Source organism: Peromyscus eremicus, chromosome 14 (assembly GCF_949786415.1).
Source record: "Peromyscus eremicus chromosome 14, PerEre_H2_v1, whole genome shotgun sequence".
In the NCBI taxonomy this organism is placed as follows: Eukaryota; Metazoa; Chordata; class Mammalia; order Rodentia; family Cricetidae; genus Peromyscus; species Peromyscus eremicus.
Window position 1 is genome coordinate 70,641,871 of NC_081430.1, and position 21,896 is coordinate 70,663,766.

General features: G+C 40.8%; 1 protein-coding gene across 1 annotated transcript in view; it reads left to right on the plus strand.

Annotated features, from left to right (window-relative positions):
- Positions 1-20,990, plus strand: part of Pcnx4 (pecanex 4) — a 34,638-nt gene extending 13,648 nt beyond the window's left edge. The window contains exons 3-10 of the mRNA XM_059279918.1: positions 8,808-8,987; positions 9,213-9,727; positions 9,958-10,058; positions 10,180-10,299; positions 13,601-13,964; positions 15,197-15,300; positions 18,879-19,909; positions 20,758-20,990. Of these exons, the coding sequence (XP_059135901.1) occupies positions 8,808-8,987; positions 9,213-9,727; positions 9,958-10,058; positions 10,180-10,299; positions 13,601-13,964; positions 15,197-15,300; positions 18,879-19,909; positions 20,758-20,965 (2,623 nt within the window). The 3' untranslated portion in view covers positions 20,966-20,990. The remainder of the gene's footprint in view (positions 1-8,807; positions 8,988-9,212; positions 9,728-9,957; positions 10,059-10,179; positions 10,300-13,600; positions 13,965-15,196; positions 15,301-18,878; positions 19,910-20,757) is intronic.
- The last annotated feature ends 906 nt before the right edge of the window (positions 20,991-21,896 follow it).

Consider the following 21,896-nt stretch of genomic DNA (forward strand, 5'->3'; position numbering starts at 1 on the left):
CTTTTTAAGATACATAATTTTGCTGGGTGGTGGTGGTGCATGCCTTTAATCCCAGCTCTTGAGGCAGAGGCAGATGGAGTTCGAAGTTCCAATCCAGGCTGGTCTACAGATCTAGGACAGCCCAGACTATACAGAGAAATTCTGTATCGAAAGAGTCCTGTGTTTCACTTTAAATCAAGATTATTATTATTATTATTATTATTATTATTATTATTTTAATTGTGATAACCTGAGAAAGAAGAAACTTTAAATCAGGGAGAGGAGAATTTAAAATTTATACACTTGCTATTATATAAAGAGCAAATTTAATGAATAGAAAATTTATAATCTCTGTAATAACACCAAAATGTAGACAGAATGATGGTTTTTAAATTAGTTCTAGAAGGAAAATGGGAACTATTTTGAAGCAAACCGTTTACAAAATTGCATGATACCCTTTTTGTTTGTCTTTTCTGAATCTAGTTTCTGTTTCTGTAGATCAAAGCTTTCTCTACCAGGTTAGTGGACAGGTAGAAATGTACAGACATGTGATGAAGCAAATATTTGTGTGTGAAAGCAATTCATTTACTAAAGCCTTAAACTATGTGGTGTCATTTCATGATGGAGCCTTTGAAAGACGATGATGTCATGAACGTGGGCTTTGGTCTGGTAGAACTGGTACCTTTGAAAGATACATGGGAGGACTTGTGGGAGACAGCAGTAACTATCAGTAAGCCAGGAGAGGAGCCCTCACCACACCACGCCACTCTGGCACCCTGATTTTGTACTTCCAGCTCTTATGAGAAAACACATTTCTGTCGCCTAGGTTACCCAGTTTGTGATGTTTTGTTGTAGCTGCCCAAGCAGACAAAGGTAGTGGACGGTTGTTATAACAAATACCTAAATAGAAAATGGAGCTTACTTAACTGAACAGTTGGTAAAAGCTGGGAGATTTGGGGTATGCAGGCTAGAAATTGAGACATTAAGGCTAATTCTGATGGGATTGTAAATGGAAATGGGGTGCATATTCTTGGAAACCAGGAGAAAAGTAATCCTTTTTTATAAATTGGTGAAGAACTTGGCCTGTGTTTTATGGAAAGCAAAACTTTTAAGTGATATAATAAGATATCTGAGAAAAGAAGTTTTGAAACAAATGTGAGAAGAAACAATATTCATCCTGACTGCTTACCTTAAAATGCAAAAGGAAAGAGGTAAAGAAAATGTTAATCAGAAAAGAGAACTAGAACTTGAAATTTGGAAAATTCCCAATCTGTTTTATAACCGATTCTGATGCGAACACTAGGGTGAGGCTGCAGAGTCTCTTCGTCAGTCAGTACAGATTGCATCCCCAGAAGCGGCCAGTTTGAGTTAAAGGGATGGAAACGTGATAATAAAGTAAAGGAGAGCTTCTGAGCTTAGAATTTGCAGCCTAGATTGACAGAATTCTTCAACTGTGAATGTGCAGTGTTGGAATAAAGAGGAGAATGATGCCCAGAGTGATTCTGAAATCATCAGGACCATTGTTTCGGCTTCAGACCAAATAGTCTCTGTCTGGAGCCACATGGACAGGGTCACTCCTCAGAGCCAGGAAATGATCTGTGCCTGGAGCTATGCAGGTTACAGCCACTCCAGGGTGTGAGAAGGCCAAGTACAGATCCAGAAAGAATTACCCGTAAGCTAAAAGATAATGCAATTTGTCTTGCTGTATTTGAAGTTCCTTGGGTCCAGTCACCCATTCTTTTTCCCTTTCCCTGTTTGCTATGGAGAGTGTTGGTCCTAGCCTGTCTCGCCATCCATGTAGAAGGTCCTCAACCTAATTCCTCAGGTTCACAGTTGGAATAGAATGGATGGATTGTACCTTGAGCATCACCCATAGCTAAATGTAGGTGCTATATAGATAAGAATAGGCACATTTGGGGTGGTCATTTGGGTAATACCTAGATGAGGTTTTAGAATTAATGCTGGAAAAAGTTAAGACTTTGGGAACCACTGGGACACAAGTATATTTTTGTCTGTGAGAAGTATGAGGTCTTAAAGAAACTCAGGACAAATGGCTCACTGGGGTGCCTCTCTAACAAATCCGAGCAGACACTGGCTGCAGACCTGTTACAGAGTCCTCCTGGCTAGCATATCCTGCTTCCTACCCTAACCCTGCCGGCCCCTGAGCTGCTCCGCCCTTCACCCGACCTCTCCTCCCTGTGTAAGTCAGCTGTCTTGGCTACACGCCCTCGTAGTTCTCTCGGCTCTTGGCTCCTGGGTCCTCTCTTCTCTCTTCCTCTCTCACTCTCCCACTTCCCCTGTCTCCATAGACCATTCCAGATACCTCTGGCTGTTTATTCCCTCGTAGCTACAATAAACCTTCTCTACCGCAGAGCAGTCTTGGGCTGGTTTTTATCTTTCAAGAAGAGCCTACGTCGTTTACTGGGCAGGTGTGCAATGTAGACTGAGTTGTGTGTTGCACAACCCTGAGTGTAATGCAGTTAGGAGGAAGGCCTTTGAGGGTGACCAGATCGGAACGTGCAACCTGATCTGATGGAAAGAGGCCCCTTAGAAGAAGGGGCCTAGCAGAGCGGCTTCGCCTGCAGTGTGTGCAAGAGCACTCATTCTCATTTCTGTTGTGGTCTCGGGCTTCCAGCATCCTCAACTCTCTCAACTTTAGAATATAAATTTCTACGACTTGAAGCCATCTAGTCTACTGTAGTGTAAGTTGTATTGTGTAAGTTGACATTGGAAAACACAAGGACAGTTTATGTGTTGAAATTGACCTCAGATGTCCTTAACTCTTAATCTACATTTGTAGATCAGAGGACAATGTAAGACCTATGTAGTTCTTCATCTAATCAGATATTTAAGAGGAGCATAAATGGGAAGATTAGCTGGAGTCTGGTAGCATCATTTACTAACAAGTTACAATTAAATGCTTGGTTTTTAAAAGTTAGTTATAAAGTTGAATGCATGTATACAACCTTTTTTAAAACTCCAAGTTTATAAGACTCAGAATTTTCAGAATATATTTTTTTTTGTTGTTTTGTTTTTGTTTTTTGAGACAGAGTCTCTCAAAGTAATCCTGGCTGTTCTGGAACTTGCTACGTAGACCAGGCTGGCCTCGAACTCACAGAAATCTTTCTGCCTCTGATAAACCAGCCTGCCTTTATCTTAGGCTTGAAAGCCATTTCACAGTAAGGGCAAACTTGGTTCTTTGCTCCCTGTGATTACATCTGTTTCTCAAGGATTGGCCTCTGCCCTCCCTGTACCTTTAACTGCACGTGGTCTGTACTGCCTGTTCCAGGAAATGGCAACTTTCTAAACCTTCTGAGATAAACGCTTTTATGACCTTGTTATACTCAGCTTCTATGACCCCCACTTATTCGCCTGACAAGTCCCCTTTTTGGAAACTCCCTACTCCTGAGCTATAAAAACTTATCTTTCCCACACTCAATGCTGATCTCTTGAACCCCACCTTAGCAACAGCCTGTGTGTATGAATAAAGCTTTTTAAAATTAATTTAGCCATTTTGGTTTGGTGGCCTTTCTCTTCACATCTATGGGATTAATACCTCCTGAGTCAGAATACAAATTTGTAAATTACTATCCCACTATTAAATTTCTGAAGTTAGGCCAGGCAGTGGTGGCGCACACCTTTAATCCCAGCACTTGGGAGGCAGAGCCAGGCGGATCTCTGAGTCCAAGGCCTGGTCTATAGAGCAAGCTCCAGGACAGGCTCCAAAACTACACGGAGAAACCCTGTCTTGGAAAAAAAAAATTCTGAAGTCAGAAACTAATGCCTGTGTTGCTGGAGAATTTCTCTCCAGCTCCCACCACCAAGTCCCGCCAGTCTCAGAGCCCACTTATAAAATAAACACACAGACTCTTACATTATTTAAACTGCTTGGCCATTAGCTCAGGCCTGTTATTGTCTAGCTCTTACTCTTATATTTAGCCCATTTCTATTAATCTTTACTTTGCCACATGGCTCATGGCTTACTGGTACCTTACATCTTCCTTGTCCTGATGGCGGCTGGCAGTGTCTCTCTCTCCGCCTTCCACTTCCCAGCATTCTTTTCCTTGTCCCGCCTATACTTCCTGCCTAGCCAATGGCCAATCAGTGATTTATTTACTGACCAATCAGCAACACACTTGACATACAGACCATCCCACAGCACTTCCCCTTTTCTTTTCTTAAAAAGGAAGGTTTTAACTTTAACATAGTAAAATTACATATAACAAAAAAATTATCAAGCAAGAATTACAGTTACAATATTAAAGAAGAGATCCTATCTATCTTCTATTTGTAAGTTTAAGGTTTTATATCTAACTTATCTTTTATTATAACTAAGGAAAATTGTAAGTATCTAGTCTTTAACCACATCAAAGACCTCAGAAGGATATACTACTACCTGAGAAATGGAGAAGGATATAAGCAACTTTTAGGAGTCTTGTAGGGTAGACAGAGACAGCTGGCAGCCTGGACAGTCATTCAAAGTTCTCTTGTAAAGTTGGGGCATCTGTCTTCAGCCCACAGGCCTAGAGTCTCTTATTCACTTTTCTCTGTGTCCTGTAGAATGTCTGGCAGTTTTCTCTGCAAAGCAGGAACCTGAAGGACCATTTTGTCAAGCAAAGTTCAGTGGTCACCTTTCTATGGGTCCTGCATGTCCAGTTGATCAAGCAGTCCAGGCAAGAACAGTTTCTTGCCCAAATGGCTATTTTTGTCAAGGTGAAGATAAACTCCATATGGAGTGTCTTCGATGCCCATCCTCCTCTCTGAAGTAAATCGGTGCTGTCAGGAGCAGACATGTCTCACTGTCCAAAAAGTCTAAACTTTTAAAACATTTTAAATGCCATATTCTGTAGGTCTTTGAAGTGTTTGAAGACTACCTATCTATCTGAAATATATCTATGTATACCTAGAAGACTTAACTAACATGGCTACAAATATTATCATCGATGACTAACTATTAATCTATTTTTTAATTATCCATTACAATTTTAAATGAGTTACATAAACATAATACCTCAAACAAGAATAGAAATATATATACAGTATAACAAAATTAAGTTTAAATTTGTATCAATAAACTAAAATCTATAGCAATGTAAAACATTTTAAACAAGTTGTTACTCTTTAAAAGTAGGTTCATTAATCTACCCTTTCATCCTATCATATCTAAACTATCCCCTTTTTTTCTTTAGAAAGAGATTGTATTTATAATCAACCTGCTTTAAATAAAAATATTGGTTTTTGTCTGTCCCACACCAGAGGGCTCTTCTGATTTGGGACATAAGAATCTCTTAACCATTTTTTTTTTTTTTTGAGCAATATGTCTGGGTTTAGAGGGGGAGTGAGCCAATTCCATCTCTAAAGCCAGCTTGGTATATTTGGGAATTTGGGCGTAGCTTCTCTTACTACTTCCTGCTGGAGGGGGGCGCTGTATCTTCTGGAGACAGAAAAAAAATTTTAGGATCATGGAGTAGTCCGTGAGGCTGTATCGTCTGAGCCAGTTGACTTGAAACCATTCTGGATGTTGAATCATCTGGGCCATGGTGTCATTGGAGACCTTTCAGGGGGTCTTGGCTGGTCAAACCTGATGTATGTTAATCTGGAACAAATCCATAGTCTCTGGCTTTCTGTGGAAACAAGAGCAGAGACTCTTTTCCAAAGCAACATATCCTTATATCCAAATTTTGAAGTCAAGGTACCTTTAAAATATACATTTTGGCATAACTCAACAGCTTTTACAATCAAATGTTTTTCTGCAGTTACGAATATCAAAGAGAACATAATCCAGATTCTCTGTGTGGTAGTCATCTTTACGTGGCTTATTTTTTTATATTAGCTTGAGCCTATTCCTTTTAAACTGCAGCCTTCTAAGCCTGAAACGGCACAGTGGCTGCTGGCTCCGCCCACTTCAGCTTCCCAACATGGCGGTGGTCCGCTTTCCGCCAGCTCTGGGAGCCATAACTCTCAGAAATAGTGGGTCTACACTTTTACCAAAGTAGCGTGTAGCCCAGAAACCTCTTTTTTTGTTTTGTACTAGCAAAGGCTAAATTCACCACACAGTTTAATGTGCTACTTGCAGAGGCCTCATTCCCACCATACTGCAGGTCGAGAGCGCACGCTAGGAACCCGCCAGTAGCTCAAACCGGCAGCTGCCGCTTATTTGAGAGAGACAATTAGGAAGCTGTTTTTAGGTCCGTTTTAGAATCTTTTTTCTAAGTTTTTAGGTGGAAACTCTTGCCACCACGTTGGACGCCATTTGTTGCTGGAGAATTTCTCTCCAGCTCCCACCACCAAGTCCCGCCAGTCTCAGAGCCCACTTATAAAATAAACACACAGACTCTTACATTATTTAAACTGCTTGGCCATTAGCTCAGGCCTGTTATTGTCTAGCTCTTACTCTTATATTTAGCCCATTTCTATTAATCTTTACTTTGCCACATGGCTCATGGCTTACTGGTACCTTACATCTTCCTTGTCCTGATGGCGGCTGGCAGTGTCTCTCTCTCCGCCTTCCACTTCCCAGCATTCTTTTCCTTGTCCCGCCTATACTTCCTGCCTAGCCAATGGCCAATCAGTGATTTATTTACTGACCAATCAGCAACACACTTGACATACAGACCATCCCACAGCATGCCTGCTGTAGTATATCTCTGCAATTTAAATAATCCTAAGTTATTTTGTTGCATTTTCTTAAAAACAGCATTATTCATTTATAAATAGAAGTGCATAAAATATTTCTTGCTAAATTCTTGTTGAATTTAATGTACTGTTTCAATGTTTAAAGGTTTTATAATTACAAAGCGTTTTTTAACTATGACCAAAGCATGAGGCAAAGAAAGCTTCACATTTGTTTTTAAAGAATAAAATGACAGTTTCAATATGGGACAGTTAACCTTTCATTTTTAGAACAATACCTTCAAGATGACAAAGACACAGAGTCTTTGATTAGTAGGTGTGAGGATAAAGTGTGTATGCTCTCCCACGCTGGACAGAAATACCAAACTGTTGCTTAGCTTTGTCTCTAAAGATAGCAAAGAAGACTGAAGAGACGCAACCCATGGTAACTTTTTCTCTCCCCCATTCTATGGAGTATGGTTGTGTTGTGAGAAGGGTAAATAGCTTTCTATGGGTTTTAGAGTATAAAAAGCAAGTGTTAAATCTACAGTACTCACCTTAGAGACTTGAGAGTTATCGGAAGAAATGCTATACATTTATAGCCTCATGAGCCACGGTATGGGCATGTTTTATTTCTCGGCATGTGGATCTTCAGATATATAGAATTCAAAATATTTTTTATAGTTGTTAATTTCAAAACCGTGTTTTCTTATTACCTGATTTTTTTAATCCTAGGAAATTTCTGTTACGTTATCAGAAACATTAAGTATCTTCCCATATAAAGTAATTAACTACAGTAACTATCTTTTGGAGGTCAATTTATATATGGAGCAAAATAATCTGTATTTGGTTAATTTAACCATAAGTTTATATTTACTTATATAATATCCTTATATTTGTTTATAATATCTGGTAAGTACTGTTGCTAAGACATTGCTTATTAAGAAAAGTATTTCAAAATAGAACTTTATTTTGTAAAACATTTGCTGAGCCTGGTTATTCTCATGCAGTTCTGCTCGTGAGTATATTTTGAAGAGGAAGGTGGTTTTGAGAATGGACTAACCTGGTGTCCATTACCACCTGTAGGTTGTTATGTGTTGCTTAATTCTTTTTGTTCATTGGACATTTCTTCTCAGAATGGAGTATATTTTATTTCAAATTCCACCACTGGAAAGAGTGTCCTCTAATTGAGCACCGCATATTGATCTTGAGCTCATTTGCTCCCTGCTTACGACAATTTGAAAGAAGGACAGAGAGTGTGAAGTAGCGCGCTGACTGGTGTAGGCCAGGCATGCCCATGAGCAAATATGTGTAGACCATTGTTATAGCCATAGTTAATGTATGCTTGCATTCAGACTGTGGGAGCTTAAAGCTGAAGTATGACAGTTGTGTTTTGATTCTCAACAGCTCAGGTATTCAAGTGCAATTCTGCTCTAAGTCTGAGTCTTGGTTTTTTTTTTCTCTTGAAAATCTCTAGTACTCCATTAGTACTGCTACCATTTTAGCCCCTTGACATAGCGTTTGATTAAGTTTATTCTGAAAAATTAACAGGAGGTTGAGAATGTTTTCCTATGTTTTACATTTTTATTCAACAATTTAAATCTGTTTTGTTATGTTTAACTCCAAATGTTTTACTGAGTATCAATATCTCCATTTAAAGAGGGACTGCCCCTGTTCTGAGGAGACCGTATTATACAAATACGTCTTCAGCCCATAACATTGCTGGTCTAAAATAGAAGAGTACTATTAATGCTAATTAAGTTCCCAGTGACCTGTCCTATGCTATTATCTGTAGTGACTTCAAATCTGAGACCTACGAGGAGGACCGTGATGGAGAGAAGAGAAGAGAGGAGCTGCTAGTAAATGCATGTTACTACAGCTTGGCTCCCCAGAGTTACTTACAGTTGTAAAGTCTGAAGAGTCATTGGTAGGATTTCAGCCAGTGTAGGTTTAGGGGGAGAATGTCCCAGCCTCATTTATTCAGTTTTTTAAATCCCTGCATTCGGTGTATTAGTTTCTCTCTTGGCGTATTCAGATCCAGATATCTGTAAAGCTGGTGCACAAGTGAGGTCATTGCTGGTTTTGGACAGTGGGCACAGTACACACAGATATCTGGGAATATGGCCTTTCCTGTAAGCTTGCTTTTTTGTGATACGTGCTATTTTGTAGATCTCTTTGGTACTTTGTATGATTTAAGTATTTTCTCTTTCTTATAGGTTTATTGTAAATATACCAGCTCTAGAGCAAGTGAATCAGATTCTGCACATCTTGTTTGTGTTACTGCCTTTCCTCTGGGCACTTGGGACTCTCCCCCCACCCGACGCCCTTTTCTTCTGGGCAGTGGAGCAGGTTTTAGAATTTGGTCTTGGAGGCTCATCCATGTCATCTCACCTACGGTAAGTTGTTTGGTTTCGAGTTTTGAAGGTCGATGGAACTTCTGTTTTTACTTTTTCATTCTCTCTCTAGTGTGGTGTGGGGGTAAGTGCTCATGTGCTGCCATGACACTTAGAGGAGTCTTGTTTTCCTCCTTCCGCCCTGTGGGCTCTCCAGATGGAACTCGGGTACCCACTGAGCCGTCCTGCTGGTCTTCAAGTAAATCTTCTGTCCTCTTTTCCCTGCAGGTTATTGGCAATGTTCATCACTTCTGCTGGAACACCTGTCGCGTCCTACTTCATCCCCAGCACCGTTGGTGTGGTGCTTTTCATGACTGGACTTGGATTCTTACTGAGTCTTAACCTAAGTGACCTGAGTTTGGTCTTCAGGCACGGTGTGGCCAGGCCCAGAGTAGAAAGGGGTCCCGAGGCTTTCCCAGGCAACTGTGGACATCGGTTCGGGAGGAAGGAATGCCTTCTGTGCACCGTTGTGCTGGGTGTGGCTCTTCTAGAGGCAGGGCTGCTGCATCACCACGCCAGCGTCTCCCAGGTTTCCAGAAGCAGCTCTCAGTCCATCTTGGGCTATGTTCTGATGGCGTTACTTTCAATACTGTGGATACTGGGAGAAACTCAAAGCATCTACATCTTCGGAATTTTTCGAAACCCTTTTTATCCAAAGAATATACAAGCTGTGTCTGTATTCTCCGAAAAGCAGAACAAGCTCCTGAAGATTGGGGTGGTCAGGTGGATCTTGCTAACTATAGGTAGGCGGTTTCGATCTACTGGCTCTTACAAATGGTAGTCAGGAAAGACTCCTCGCATGTACGTCGTATACCTACTACTCTTCATGTTTGAGTTTCGTTTTTGTTGTTACTCATTAGTTTTTCAGTTAATTGCTTAAGTGTACTCATGAAAGCTATTTACCAAGATAAACTGTGGCAGGAGAGGTTTCTGCAGAAATCCAATTCACCCCGATTTGTCTGTTTTGCTTCAGTGTCTCCTTTGGCTATGGTGGCCTTCCTAGCACTGGATAGCTCCTTACATGGGCTGTACTCTGTGACTGTCTCCATCGGATTCACCAGGGCTTTCAGAACGGTAATCCCAGTATGCATTGCACAGCCCTTCCTGTGGCGGAGTGTAATTGTGGTATTTATTCAACAGTTTGCTTAGATTATTGAATTCTACCTGATAAAAGTGGATACTTTATATACTGTAGGTGTGGCAGAACACAGAAAATGCTTTACTAGAGACTGTGATTGTGTGGGCAATCTGCATGGTATCCCACACAGACTGCTGGTGGAACAGGAGCCTTAATACGGGCATGAGACTGTTATTGGTAAGTATGTTTTTAGCAGCCCTGTCGAGAGGTATTTGGGTTTTTATAGACAATAAAACTCGCCCATTAGAAGGCTTTTTAATCAGTGCTGCATATTCAGAGTAGTGCGGCCATCATTGCCATCTAACATTTTCAACATTTCCACATGTATACACTAACAGCCATTCTCCATCGTGCCCTCCCTGTCATCTGTATCTGTTCCAGACCCAGCCACCCATGTGTCTGCTTTTCTCTGTACAGATTTTCACCTTCTGGATGAATTATCTGAGTGGTGTCAGAGGATGTGTGCTCCTTTGCATCTGTTTTCTTCAACTTTTTAATATGCTCTCAAGGTTCATTCATATAGCATATATGAGTACTTCTTTGTTGTCAAGTAAATTCCAGTGTGTCCATAGACCCCTTCTGGTTCACACACCCATCAGATGATAGATATTTAGGTTTCCTTTTCCCTGCTGTCAGGAATATTACTGTGAGCATTTGTGTACATATTTTTGTACAGATGTATTTTTATTTCCCATGGAGATAGGTAGGTAGGTAGATGGACGAATGGATGGACGGATGGACAGACAGACAGGCAGACAGACAGGTATATTTGTGGAAATCTAGTCATCCACATTTCATGCTTCAGGCTACTGGCACATTGCTTTCCAGCCTAACTATACCATTTGGAATACACGGTTAGCAGTATATGAGATTTCCCCTGTTCTACATTCTCAACACTTGTTACCTGATGTTTTTATTACGAGAGACTTATGGTGTGAAGTGCTGTCTGTAGTGATTTTTGTTGTTGTTGTTGTTGTAATTGTTGTTTTGTTTCATGTTGAGAAGCAGGAAAATGTTCACTTGAAGAGAAAAGGCATTTCATGAGGAAAGTGTCTAACCTTCATTAATATGTCAGTCTTTTATCATTAAACATTCTGCATAGATATTCTCTACCTTATAAAGTACCCGTCATTGCCAAGTAAGTGTTTTTATTATGAAGGGTGCTAGAGTTTATCAAATGTTTTTTTCTGTTTAACATAGTGTGATATGTTGAGTTTTGATTGTTAAACCAACTTTCTGTTCCTAAATGGCCTACTTGGCCATGTAGTCCAACACTTTTCATATGTTGTGGTGGTATTATCTGTGTTCTCAAGATGTGTGTCTAAGCCATGTGTATATGTGTATTTGTGGCTACCTTTCCTTGTGATAGTGTCTGGTTTACATATCAGGACCATATAAAATGAGTTTAACAGGGGCTGCAGAAATGGCTCAGAGGTTAAGAGCACTGGCTGCTCTTCCAGAGGTCCTGAGTTCAAGACCCAGCAACCACGTGGTGGCTCACAACCATCTATAATGAGATATGGTGCCCTCTTCTCGTGTGCAGGCATACATAATAAAAAATAAATCTTAATAAATAAATAAATAAATAAATAAATAAATAAATAATGGGGTTGGAGATTTAGCTCAGTGGTTGAGCGCTTGCCTAGCAAGCACAAGGCCCTGGGTTCGGTCCTCAGCTCAATAAATGAATAAATAAATAAATAAATAAATAAATAAATAAATAAATAAGTGAGTTTAACAGTATTCCATACACTTTTGTTCTCTGGAAAAAGATTGGTATTGACCATTCCCAATGTTTTATAATATCCAGGAAATATTAATATTTAAGTGTTTTATAGTTTATAGTATTTCACAATATTGAAGGCATCCAAATCTCAGCTGTTCTGTGTGAGTAGTTTGTGGAGTCATTATTTTCAGTTGTGTGCCCATTGGCAAGCCCATCAAGGCTTCAGAGGACATTTCCAAACCCAGCGTCACACAGATGCCCCAGATTAAACTCAGGTATCAAAGCCAAAAGTCATGAATATGGAGGAAGATTTGTAGTGAAGAATGGGGGCTGACGGGGTAGAGGAGGTAAGAGAGGATTGTGGGCAGGATTGTGGGTGTGTAATCAGAATGCATTGTATACATGTATAAAATGTCAGAAAGAAAAATCAATTATTGAAAAAGAAAAAATAGCAGTAACAAAATACTACTTAGCTGCATCCATGTCGAGTCATAAATTTTAATTATTGCACTACATTTTAGAAATGAAATATATCTAACTAGCACATCTATACTTTGAATATAAAAATACTAGTTTAATCTTAGTTAATTCAGTGTCGTCTAATTCACTCTTGTTATCAAGCTAGTCTTTTTTTCTTCTTTATTTGGCTTCAATACGTGTGTTTTCCTAGAGTTTATCCTAGTCACCTAATTTAATAGCTTGTGATTAATTATTTACCCATAAGATTTAAGTGGTGTAGTGTAACTTAGGTTTTTTTGGTTTTGTTTGTGGAAAGACCAAACTTGGCTTGAGTATGTAGCCTACTTGGTGGAGTGATGAGTTTGCATGAAAGATCCCAAGCATGCCCAGAACCTGCCAGTGCCAGCCGGGGTCTGTATTCCTAACCTCTCAGGAAGTGGAGGCCAAGAGGATTGGGAGGCCAAGGTCATCTTCAACTACATAGCAAGTTTAAGGCCAGCCTGGGCTACATAAGATCTTGCCTCAAAAAAAAAAAAGAAAGAAAGTAAAAAAGACGGAACTTATTGTGATGGGGTTTTTTTGTTTTGTTTTTTTGGTTTTTCGAGACAGGGTTTCTCTGTATAGCTTTGCGCCTTTCCTGGAACTTGCTTTGTAGACCAGGCTAGCCTTGAACTCACAGAGATCTGTCTAGCTCTGCCTCCCGAGTGCTGGGATTAAAGGCATGCACCACCACTGCCCGGCTATTGTGATGGTTTTAATGAAAATGGCCCCTATAGGCCCATAGAGAGTGGCACTATTCAGAGGTGTGGTTTTGTTGGAGTGGGTGTGTCTTTGTTGGAGGAAGTGTGTCACTAGGGGTGGGCTTTGAGGTCTCAGATACTCAAGTCAGGCCCAGTGTCTCACTCTTTTCCTGCTGCCTGCCAATCTGGATATAGAACTCTCAGCTACCTCTCCAGCACCATGTCTGCCTGCATGCCGCCATGCTTCTCGCCATGATGATAGTGGACTAAACCTCTGAACCTGTAAGCCAGCCCCAATTAAATGTTTTGTTTTGTTTTTTTTAAATATAAGAGTAGCCATGGTCATGGTGTCTCTTCACAGCAATAGAAACCCTAAATGTAGTTTCTTGTTTATTAATTTTGAGGTTGCAGAAAATTATAACAAGGAATTACATGTTAGGGCTGTTCCCTCAAAATACTGAGGCAGTAATATAATTATTATGTGATTTTTTTCCTTATGTGACTTTTGAAAATTCATAAGGCATAATACATAATTATTTTTATGTATGCACAGGTTGGTGTCATGCGAGACCGTGTGCTTCAGTTCATCACTAAATTGCAGTTTGCCATGACTGTACTCTTGGCATCCTGGACAGAAAAAAAACAGCACAGAAAAACAACAACAACGCTGTGTGTCCTCAACACTGTGTTTGCTCCCTTTGTGTTGGTTATTATCGCTTTCTCAGCACTGCTGTCATCCCCTCTACTGCCCCTCTTCACCCTTCCTGTCTTCCTGGTGGGGTTTCCTCGTCCGGCTCAGAGCTGGCCAGGAGCGGTGGGCACCACGGCCTGCGTGTGCACAGACACGGTGTTCTACCAGCAGATGGTCCCCCGGTTGACCGCCGCACTGCAGACTGCAATGGCAGCTGGAAGTTTCGGTGAGCGGTGGGCCGGGCCCCAAAGTTCTTAGGAACCAAAAAAACACAAACAAAATCCTTTTGATCCAACCATAAAACAGGTTCCAGTACTTTGATGTATAGACAGAGACTAACTATGAAATAGAATTATATCTCTGCTGCTTATTTGGAGATAAAAATTATAAAATAAAAATACTTAGGGAAAATTTCATTAGCGTGATTTGACAGCTTGAAAAGGAAAACATTTGCTTAACTAAACTCAGATGACAAGCTCACCATCAAAACATAGAAACACTTTTCTGCTCATAACTTCCACCATCTTCTAGTGAATTTCTGTCAGATGGATACCATAGGTTCCATCCGAAAAGATGCTTGTGTGGGTCACCCTGCGTAGAACATCCCAGTAAGGAGACCTGTAAAGGAAAGCAAGTGTACTGTGTACAAACGGTGAGCGACAGTAAAAGATCCACACCAGGCAGGCGCTCACTCAGAATCCCTGGTGAGCGACACTTCCGAGCATGGCAGCCCGGCCTGCTGAGTTTACTCGTCAGCGCCACAGTTGCATAAAGAGACTTACCAAAACCAGTTCCCACAAATCCCTGAATTGTTCATCAGCCAGGAAAGGAATACTCAGAATCAGCTGTATTCATACAGTGAATTCTGACAGCTGTGAATGAACTTGCACTGGTTGCAGTCAGCATGAATAAGTCTCAAAGATACTGTGTTGAAAGAGAACCTAAGCTTTAAAAATATTCATGCATCACGAATAATATACATTATATTTATATATTAAAATATATAAATGATACACATTATATTTATATTTATATAATAAAATATACAAATGATATACATTTATATATTTTGTATAAATTATACAAAATCTCAAAACCATAAAACGTTATATTTTGTCTTTTAGATCAGTGTGAAATTGGCTTGCATACCTTTCATACTTTCCCTAATATATATGTCTGACGTGTGGCATTTTATTTAGTAGTTAGCACCTGGTCGTTTTTCTGACAAACATATCCCAAATTTTCGTGTCTTATCACCTATACATTGTCTCTTCTTAGTGCTCCTGAAGAGCTTCACACCTCACGATATGCAGCAGGTTCTTCTTTCTGTTGACCTAATGATGGACAAAGTCATTGAAATAGGGTTCTAGATACTTAATTTTAAATATTCATAGAACGGACTAAAACAAGCTCAGAGAATTATTTCTTACTTTCCTTCCCATTTCTGATTTCTTTTAGGCCCCCTCCTCCCTGGCTCTCATTACTTGGGCCGTTTTGAGGATCGTCTAATATGGATAATGGTCCTCGAGCGTGGCTATTCCTACTGCTGCGTTAATGTGAAGGTCAGTATCACTGGAACCTTCCCAGTGGTTTTTATAGAGCATACCTAAAATGTACCTGTTATGTACACATCAAACCATTACTTAGCTTGAAAGAAGCAGATCTTGGTTGATGAAAACACCTGATGAATTTTAAAGGTGTATTTCAGTAAGCACATATTGATAGCTGACTTGTGCTGATTGCATCTAGAGCATGGGAACAAAACTGACTTTTTATAGTCTTTTTACAAATTTATTACTATCATTTTATTATGTGTATGGGTGTGTTGCCTGCATGTGTGAGCACATGCATGCCTGATGCTTGTGGAGGTCAGAAGAAGGGCATCAGACCCCCTGGAACTGGAGTTACAGATGGTTGTGAGCCGCCATGTGGGTGCTGGGAATCAAACCTGCATCCTCTGGAAGAGCTCCAGTGCTCTTAATGGCTGGGCATCTCTCCAGCCCCATTTCCTAGTCTTGTTCTTGTCATCCATCTAGTTGAGCATCTCAAAAATGTGAATCTTTCTTAAATTCACATGTATCATATAAACGTTTTTGGATTACTAAAAATGATCTTCCCTACACCCCACTACTTACATGCTACACCATTCTTCTTCTTTTAAGGGCCAAGTGCCTTATTCAGATTGTTTACTCTAAGTCTCCAATTCCATCCTTCCCATCTGTCTTCACCTTACTTAGGTCTTTGACTCTTATCAATCCTGCCCTTGTCGAGGTCCTCAGTGACTCACTTGGCTAACTCCTGTGTTTATCCTCAGACTCGCCCCACTTAGCCAGTCAGCAGCAGTTGACATGAGGCTCTTGTTTCATGAGTTCTTTACTGTGACCTCTTCACATCAGAGTCCCAGAGCCTGGCAGTCCTCCAAGACAACTGTTCTTGTGGTTGCTCAGGTCTAAAGTAATGCATACCTCTGTGCTTCCCACATTCAGTCTGCGGAGACACCCAGTCCTGTCTCCATCGCTTTTCACTACCCTGCTCATCTTCATCCCTTACCCACCCCAGATGATTGGAGTAGCCTCTTAATCTATTGTCAACCAAAATGACCTTGAAAATAAGATCGGTCAAGTCACTTCTCTATTGGAAACCCTTTAGTGCAGCGGCTCTCAACCTGTTGTGACCCCTTTGGGGGTTTTGTATCAGATATCCTGCATATCAGCTATTTATTTACAGTATGATTCATAACAGTAGCAAAATTCCAGTTATGAACTAGCAATGAAATCATTTTATGGCAGGGGGTCCCCACACCATGAGGAACTGTGTTAAAGGGTCGCAGCGTTAGGAAGGTTGAGAACCGCTGCTGTAGTGGACCTCGTTCATTTAAAGCCAAGGCCTTAAATAGCCAGGCTTTCTATTACTTCTTTGACCTTAGGTGCTACTTCAACCTCTGTTCCAGCCCACCGGCTGTCTCCTTTCCCTTCAGGTAATCAGTCGTGTTGCTGAATCCCTTACACCTTCGAGACTTCTAGGTGTTGTAGCTCTTGTGTTTAAAACTATGACCACTCCATCCCACAGTCCCAGCCATTGCCTTGCCTGTGTTACACCTTCCAGAAGTAAAGAAATGATTGCTTCTTATTGATTGTCTGTGTCCTTCACTAATGTAATATCACAGGGACACAGTGCTCATGCTTTTATCCAAGAATGTAACCTAAGGCCCTGGAATAGTTCCTAACACAGGGCAGACCTCTAATAAATAGTCCTTGTCTTAACAGAGATTGGATGAAAGTGCTAGGGACCAAAATGCTGTCCCTTTACAACAGTGGCTCTCAAAATTCAGTCCCCAGCTGAGGTACATTAAGTGGGAATGCCTGATTCCACCCTGGACCTACCAAATCCAGACCTGAGTGCCAGTGCAGTCTGTCGGTGTACTAAAGTGCCCTGACGTCATTCCGCCTCACCTCAAGTACAAACAGATTATCATGAGTATTTTTCCTTTACTTTATTACATTTTTAAGTCATACAGTTTACTATTACCCAATGACATATATCCTTTTAATGGTCTTTCATGATTTTTTTCACACATAAATATTTATAGATACTTTTTTGTTATTTTCTTTTTTCTTTTCTTTACTTTTTTTTTTTGACCAAGCTGCTTAGGATTTACCACTTACTAACATTTGTATTACTTTGAAGGTTACAAAACTTAATCTTCATCAACCTATTTACTAGAATTATTTTTTTTCCCCCTTTGGTAACTTCATACATGCAGACAATGTATTTAGATCGTATCCACGCCTACTCCATCCTCCAACTCTTTGCAGACCCTTCTCCATCTAGGACCCCAGCCAACATCTGTCTTTTTTTTTTTTTTTTAATAACTCTCTGAGTCCAATCAGTGCTGCCAGTGTGATAAATATGCATGGGTGTAGGACTGTCTGCTTGAGCATTGACAACCTCTGGGCCACACCCAGAGAAAGTGGATTCTCCCTCCCCTGGCAGTCATCAGTTGCTGAAAGCTCCTCGGCTAGGGATGGGGCATCATGAGCCCTCCCCTCCTCTGTCCATGCTGTCCACGTTGACTGCTTGGTCGTGGCCTGGCAACCACAACCTGTAGATCCGGGAGAGCAGCAGCTCTGTCGTGTCCAGAAGACACTGGTTTGCAGCAGTCCCTCCCAGTGCGGGCTCCTAAAATCTCTCTGCTCTGTCCTGCTGATAGTCTGTCTCTTAAGCTGTGGGAGAAGTGGGCGTGATGTAGATGCCCACTCAGGGTTGAACTCTCCACACTCACTTACCTTCTAGAGTTGACTTTTTTCCCCTGAAATATTAAGAACCTTGGAGAATATGGCAGATCTCTTGAGGTCTTATGTAGCCCATGGTGTGGTGTGGAGCAGTGGTTTAGAAATGGGTTACAAAGGTACTCGTGGTTTTGTAATATACATAAATAAGTTAACAGCTGTAACAGTGAAGAGTAAATTGCTATGTCCTCCTTAAGACGTAATCAATGTGTCTAAAATTGATATAAGAACATATTCGTTCAACACTTGCTTATGCATATCATCTCCTCGTAGGTACTGATTTAGACACTGGGAATACAATCATAACCAAAGACAGCTGCTCTATGAAATTGATGCTGCATTTGGTTGAGACAGACAGTAATCACATGAATGTTATTAAAAATTAAAGTAATGATTTGATAAATTATGGTACTTCCATACATTAGAGTAATTATCTTAGTCTCATAAAAAAAAGTAAGGTGAAAACATACAGAACTATCACCACACACTTTACAGTCATGCTTTTCCTTCCCCTCCCACGAAGCAAGTCTGACTTAACAGTTTTTCATGTGTGACTCAACCTTGATAACAGATAGTCTTATGAAAGTATGGCCATACTCAGTGACCAACTTCTTGTGGAATTTTCTGTAATTTCTTTTAAAATCGAAGTAGCCTTGATTGTAATCTCTTTATGCAACATCAAATGTGTCAGATGACAGAGTTGAAGAGGGAGCTGCTCCGGACTTGGTTGGAGTCCACTTTTGCTTTTCCTGTATCTGTGTGAGAAGATACTCCATTGCCCTCAAGAGACTGGTTTCTGTTCCCTGGGTAAGAGACAGCCATGAACCCAAGTGCTTCTCTTTCCTCTTTAGGGGTTAGAACTACAGGAGACATCCTGCCACACTGCTGAAGCCCAGAGAGTAGACGAAGTGTTTGAAAGTGCTTTTCAGCAAGAACCCCCCCGAACGTGGTCCCTCAATGAGCACGTGGGCAATGTGTTGACGCCGTGTGCTGTTTTGCCTGTGAAACTGTACTCTGATGCCAAGAGTGTCCTAACTGGCATAATTGATTCTCATGAAAACTTGCAGGAATTTAGAGATGACCTTGTGAAAGTGCTTGTGTGGGTGCTTATTCAGCACTGCTCTAAAAGGCCCAGCCTGCAGGAGAATATTCATAGAACTGAAAATAACAGAGAAGCCTTACCAGTGGTCCTGCCTGCCTTGAACACATCACCGTGCCCCAAATCCCTGGAAGACTCAGATAGTTTAAATTCAGACACTTTCCATGACTGGTCTGATGATTGTATTTTTGATGATGAACCAACTATCAAAAACAAAAAAGAAAAACTTCAGTTCAAAGATCGACCAGGAACCAATCTGCCCATTCCAGGGTCAGTAGACTCCCAGAGTGCAGATGACCGTTCCACAAGCACAGGTCCCCAGAATGACCTGTACAGGACGATGTTGTTGGGATTCCCTGCTGTTGACAAGGGCCAACGAGAAGACATGGCGTCCATCCCTCTCGTGGAGTTCAGTTGTTCACAGTCTCACTTGCTGAGTGTACCTGAAGAGTGGAGGTCTAACTGTACACCCCATTCCAGAATAATGGAGGCAAGCCCCTTGTTTCCAGAAGACTGGTATCAGTTCGTTCTAAGACAGGTAGAGTGTTTTCACTCAGAGGAAAAGTCAGATGTACTGGAAGAAATCGCAAAGGATAAAGCTTTAAAAGCCGTGTATGTCCATACAGTGATGGCGTGTTATATTGGTTTATTTGGAATAGACAACATGGTGCCTAGTCCTGGTCAAATAGTGAGAGTCTACAATGGTGGCTTACCCTGCTCTGGCACCTTGGATTGGCTCTCAGAAAAACCAGAACTCTTCCAACTAGTTCAGAAAGCATTCAGGTAACTCATTTTGATTATACACAGGTGGTTCTTTTTTTTTTTTTTTTTTAACCACTAGAGGATTCATTTATAGTTTTTTATTGCTTTCATAAATATAAAGAAAAGCCTTGGTCTATAGCATGATTTAATTGGAAACAGTTTAATTTCTACATTTTTTATTTTGTTTGTGTAGAGGATTTTTTTTCCCAGACAAGGTATCTCTGTGTAACAGCCCTAGCTGTCCTGGAAATCGCTCTGTAGACTAGGCTAGCCTCAAACTCACAGAGATCCACCTGCCTCTGCCTTCTGAGCGCCCAGCTGTATAGAGGATTTTTTGTAATATGACTTATTGGATTTCTTCATTTCAGCTGTTTTCATTTCTCCCTCATTTTGTTTGTTGAGGGTTTTGTGGGTTTTTTATTTCTCTCAGTGTTGGGGACGGAACCTGCATAGCCTGCCTCCACCTCCAGAGTGCTGGGGTTAGAGGCATGAGACACCACCACCTGGTTTACATGGTGCTGGGAATCGAATCCAGGGCTTAGCTCTGCATGCTAGACCAGTCCACAGCGGCTGAGCTGTATCTCCAGCCCCATTTCCCTCAGTTTTTATCTGCAATGGATGATTTCATTTTAGGGGAGGCTGGCTGTTGAGACATGATCCCAGGCTGGCCTGGAGCTCATTCTGGAGAGCCAGGGATGCCCGGTCACTGTACTCCCACCCCTTCCCTGCTGCTTGTTACAGGTGTACCACCAGAGTTGTCTTGAAATGAGACGTTTCACTTCAGAGCCTTAAAAATAGTCAACAGATATCTCTCATCTTTAAAATGTATTATAAATTACTCTGAAATTGTTTGGGTGTCCATTTTTTAGGTATACACTGAAACTAATGGTTGATAAAGCAAGTTTGGGTCCGATAGAAGACTTTAAAGAACTGATCGACTGCCTCAGAGAATACGAGAGGGACTGGTACATTGGTTTAGTGACTGAAGAGCAGTGGAAAGAAGCAATTCTAGAAGAAAAGCCATGCTTGTTTTCCCTGGGCTATGAGTCTAGTATGGTAAGGCATTTTCATGAATAAACTTTAAAGATTGGGAAAGGTACAATATTTGAACTGTTAAATGGTGTGACACTCTAGTTAATAATGTGTTATGACAGTTGCATTTGTAATTAGGGCTGTATGATCAGGCAGGGTAATCTAGAATACCTGGTTCATTTCCTTTTGCCAGCCAAATAGGGAACAGTTGAAACTGTTGTGGAATTACCGTACAGCAGCTGATCTATCTATAAGATAGCCAGTGTATGCAATCTGCTGTATAGCATAGTTGATGAAATACTTTATGGGATTTTATGCCCTATTCAAGTGTAAGAATTACCACTTTAGTGCTAACTCCAAGAAGAGAAATTAATTTGTAAGTGGCATATTACTACTTCTGCTGACATATATGCTTCATTTGAGTCAAACCCAACCTTTGAGAATTCGGAGATTCTTCAAATAGAGGACTTTTTAAAAACACTTAGGACGTGTTCTTATTACATTTAAAAATATCCTTGATTGGGCCAGGCAGTGGTGGCACACGCCTTTGATCCCAGCACTCGGGAGGCAGAGGCAGGCGGATCTCTGAGTTCAAGGCCAGCCTGGTCTACAGAGCGAGATCCAGGACAGACACCAAAACTACATAGAGAAACCCTGTCTTGGAAAAAAAAAATTCCTTGATTGAACACAGTATTAAAAATGGAATGAGCCTATTTTGGGTTTCAGGTCTATCTAGCATTGTGGTAAGAATAAAAGGAGTTCATCATATTTTTGCCAACAAAAACGATTTTTTTTTAATTACCTTGAGGGGTTGGGGATTTAGCTCAGTGGTAGAGTGTTTGCCTAGCAAGCACAAGGCCCTGGGTTCGGTCCTCAGCTGGGGGGGAGGAATTACCTTGAAAGGTTATAACCCTAAGGCATATAGCAAATAAACATTAGTTTAGAAAAGTCTCCTAAACACCAATATTAAAGAATA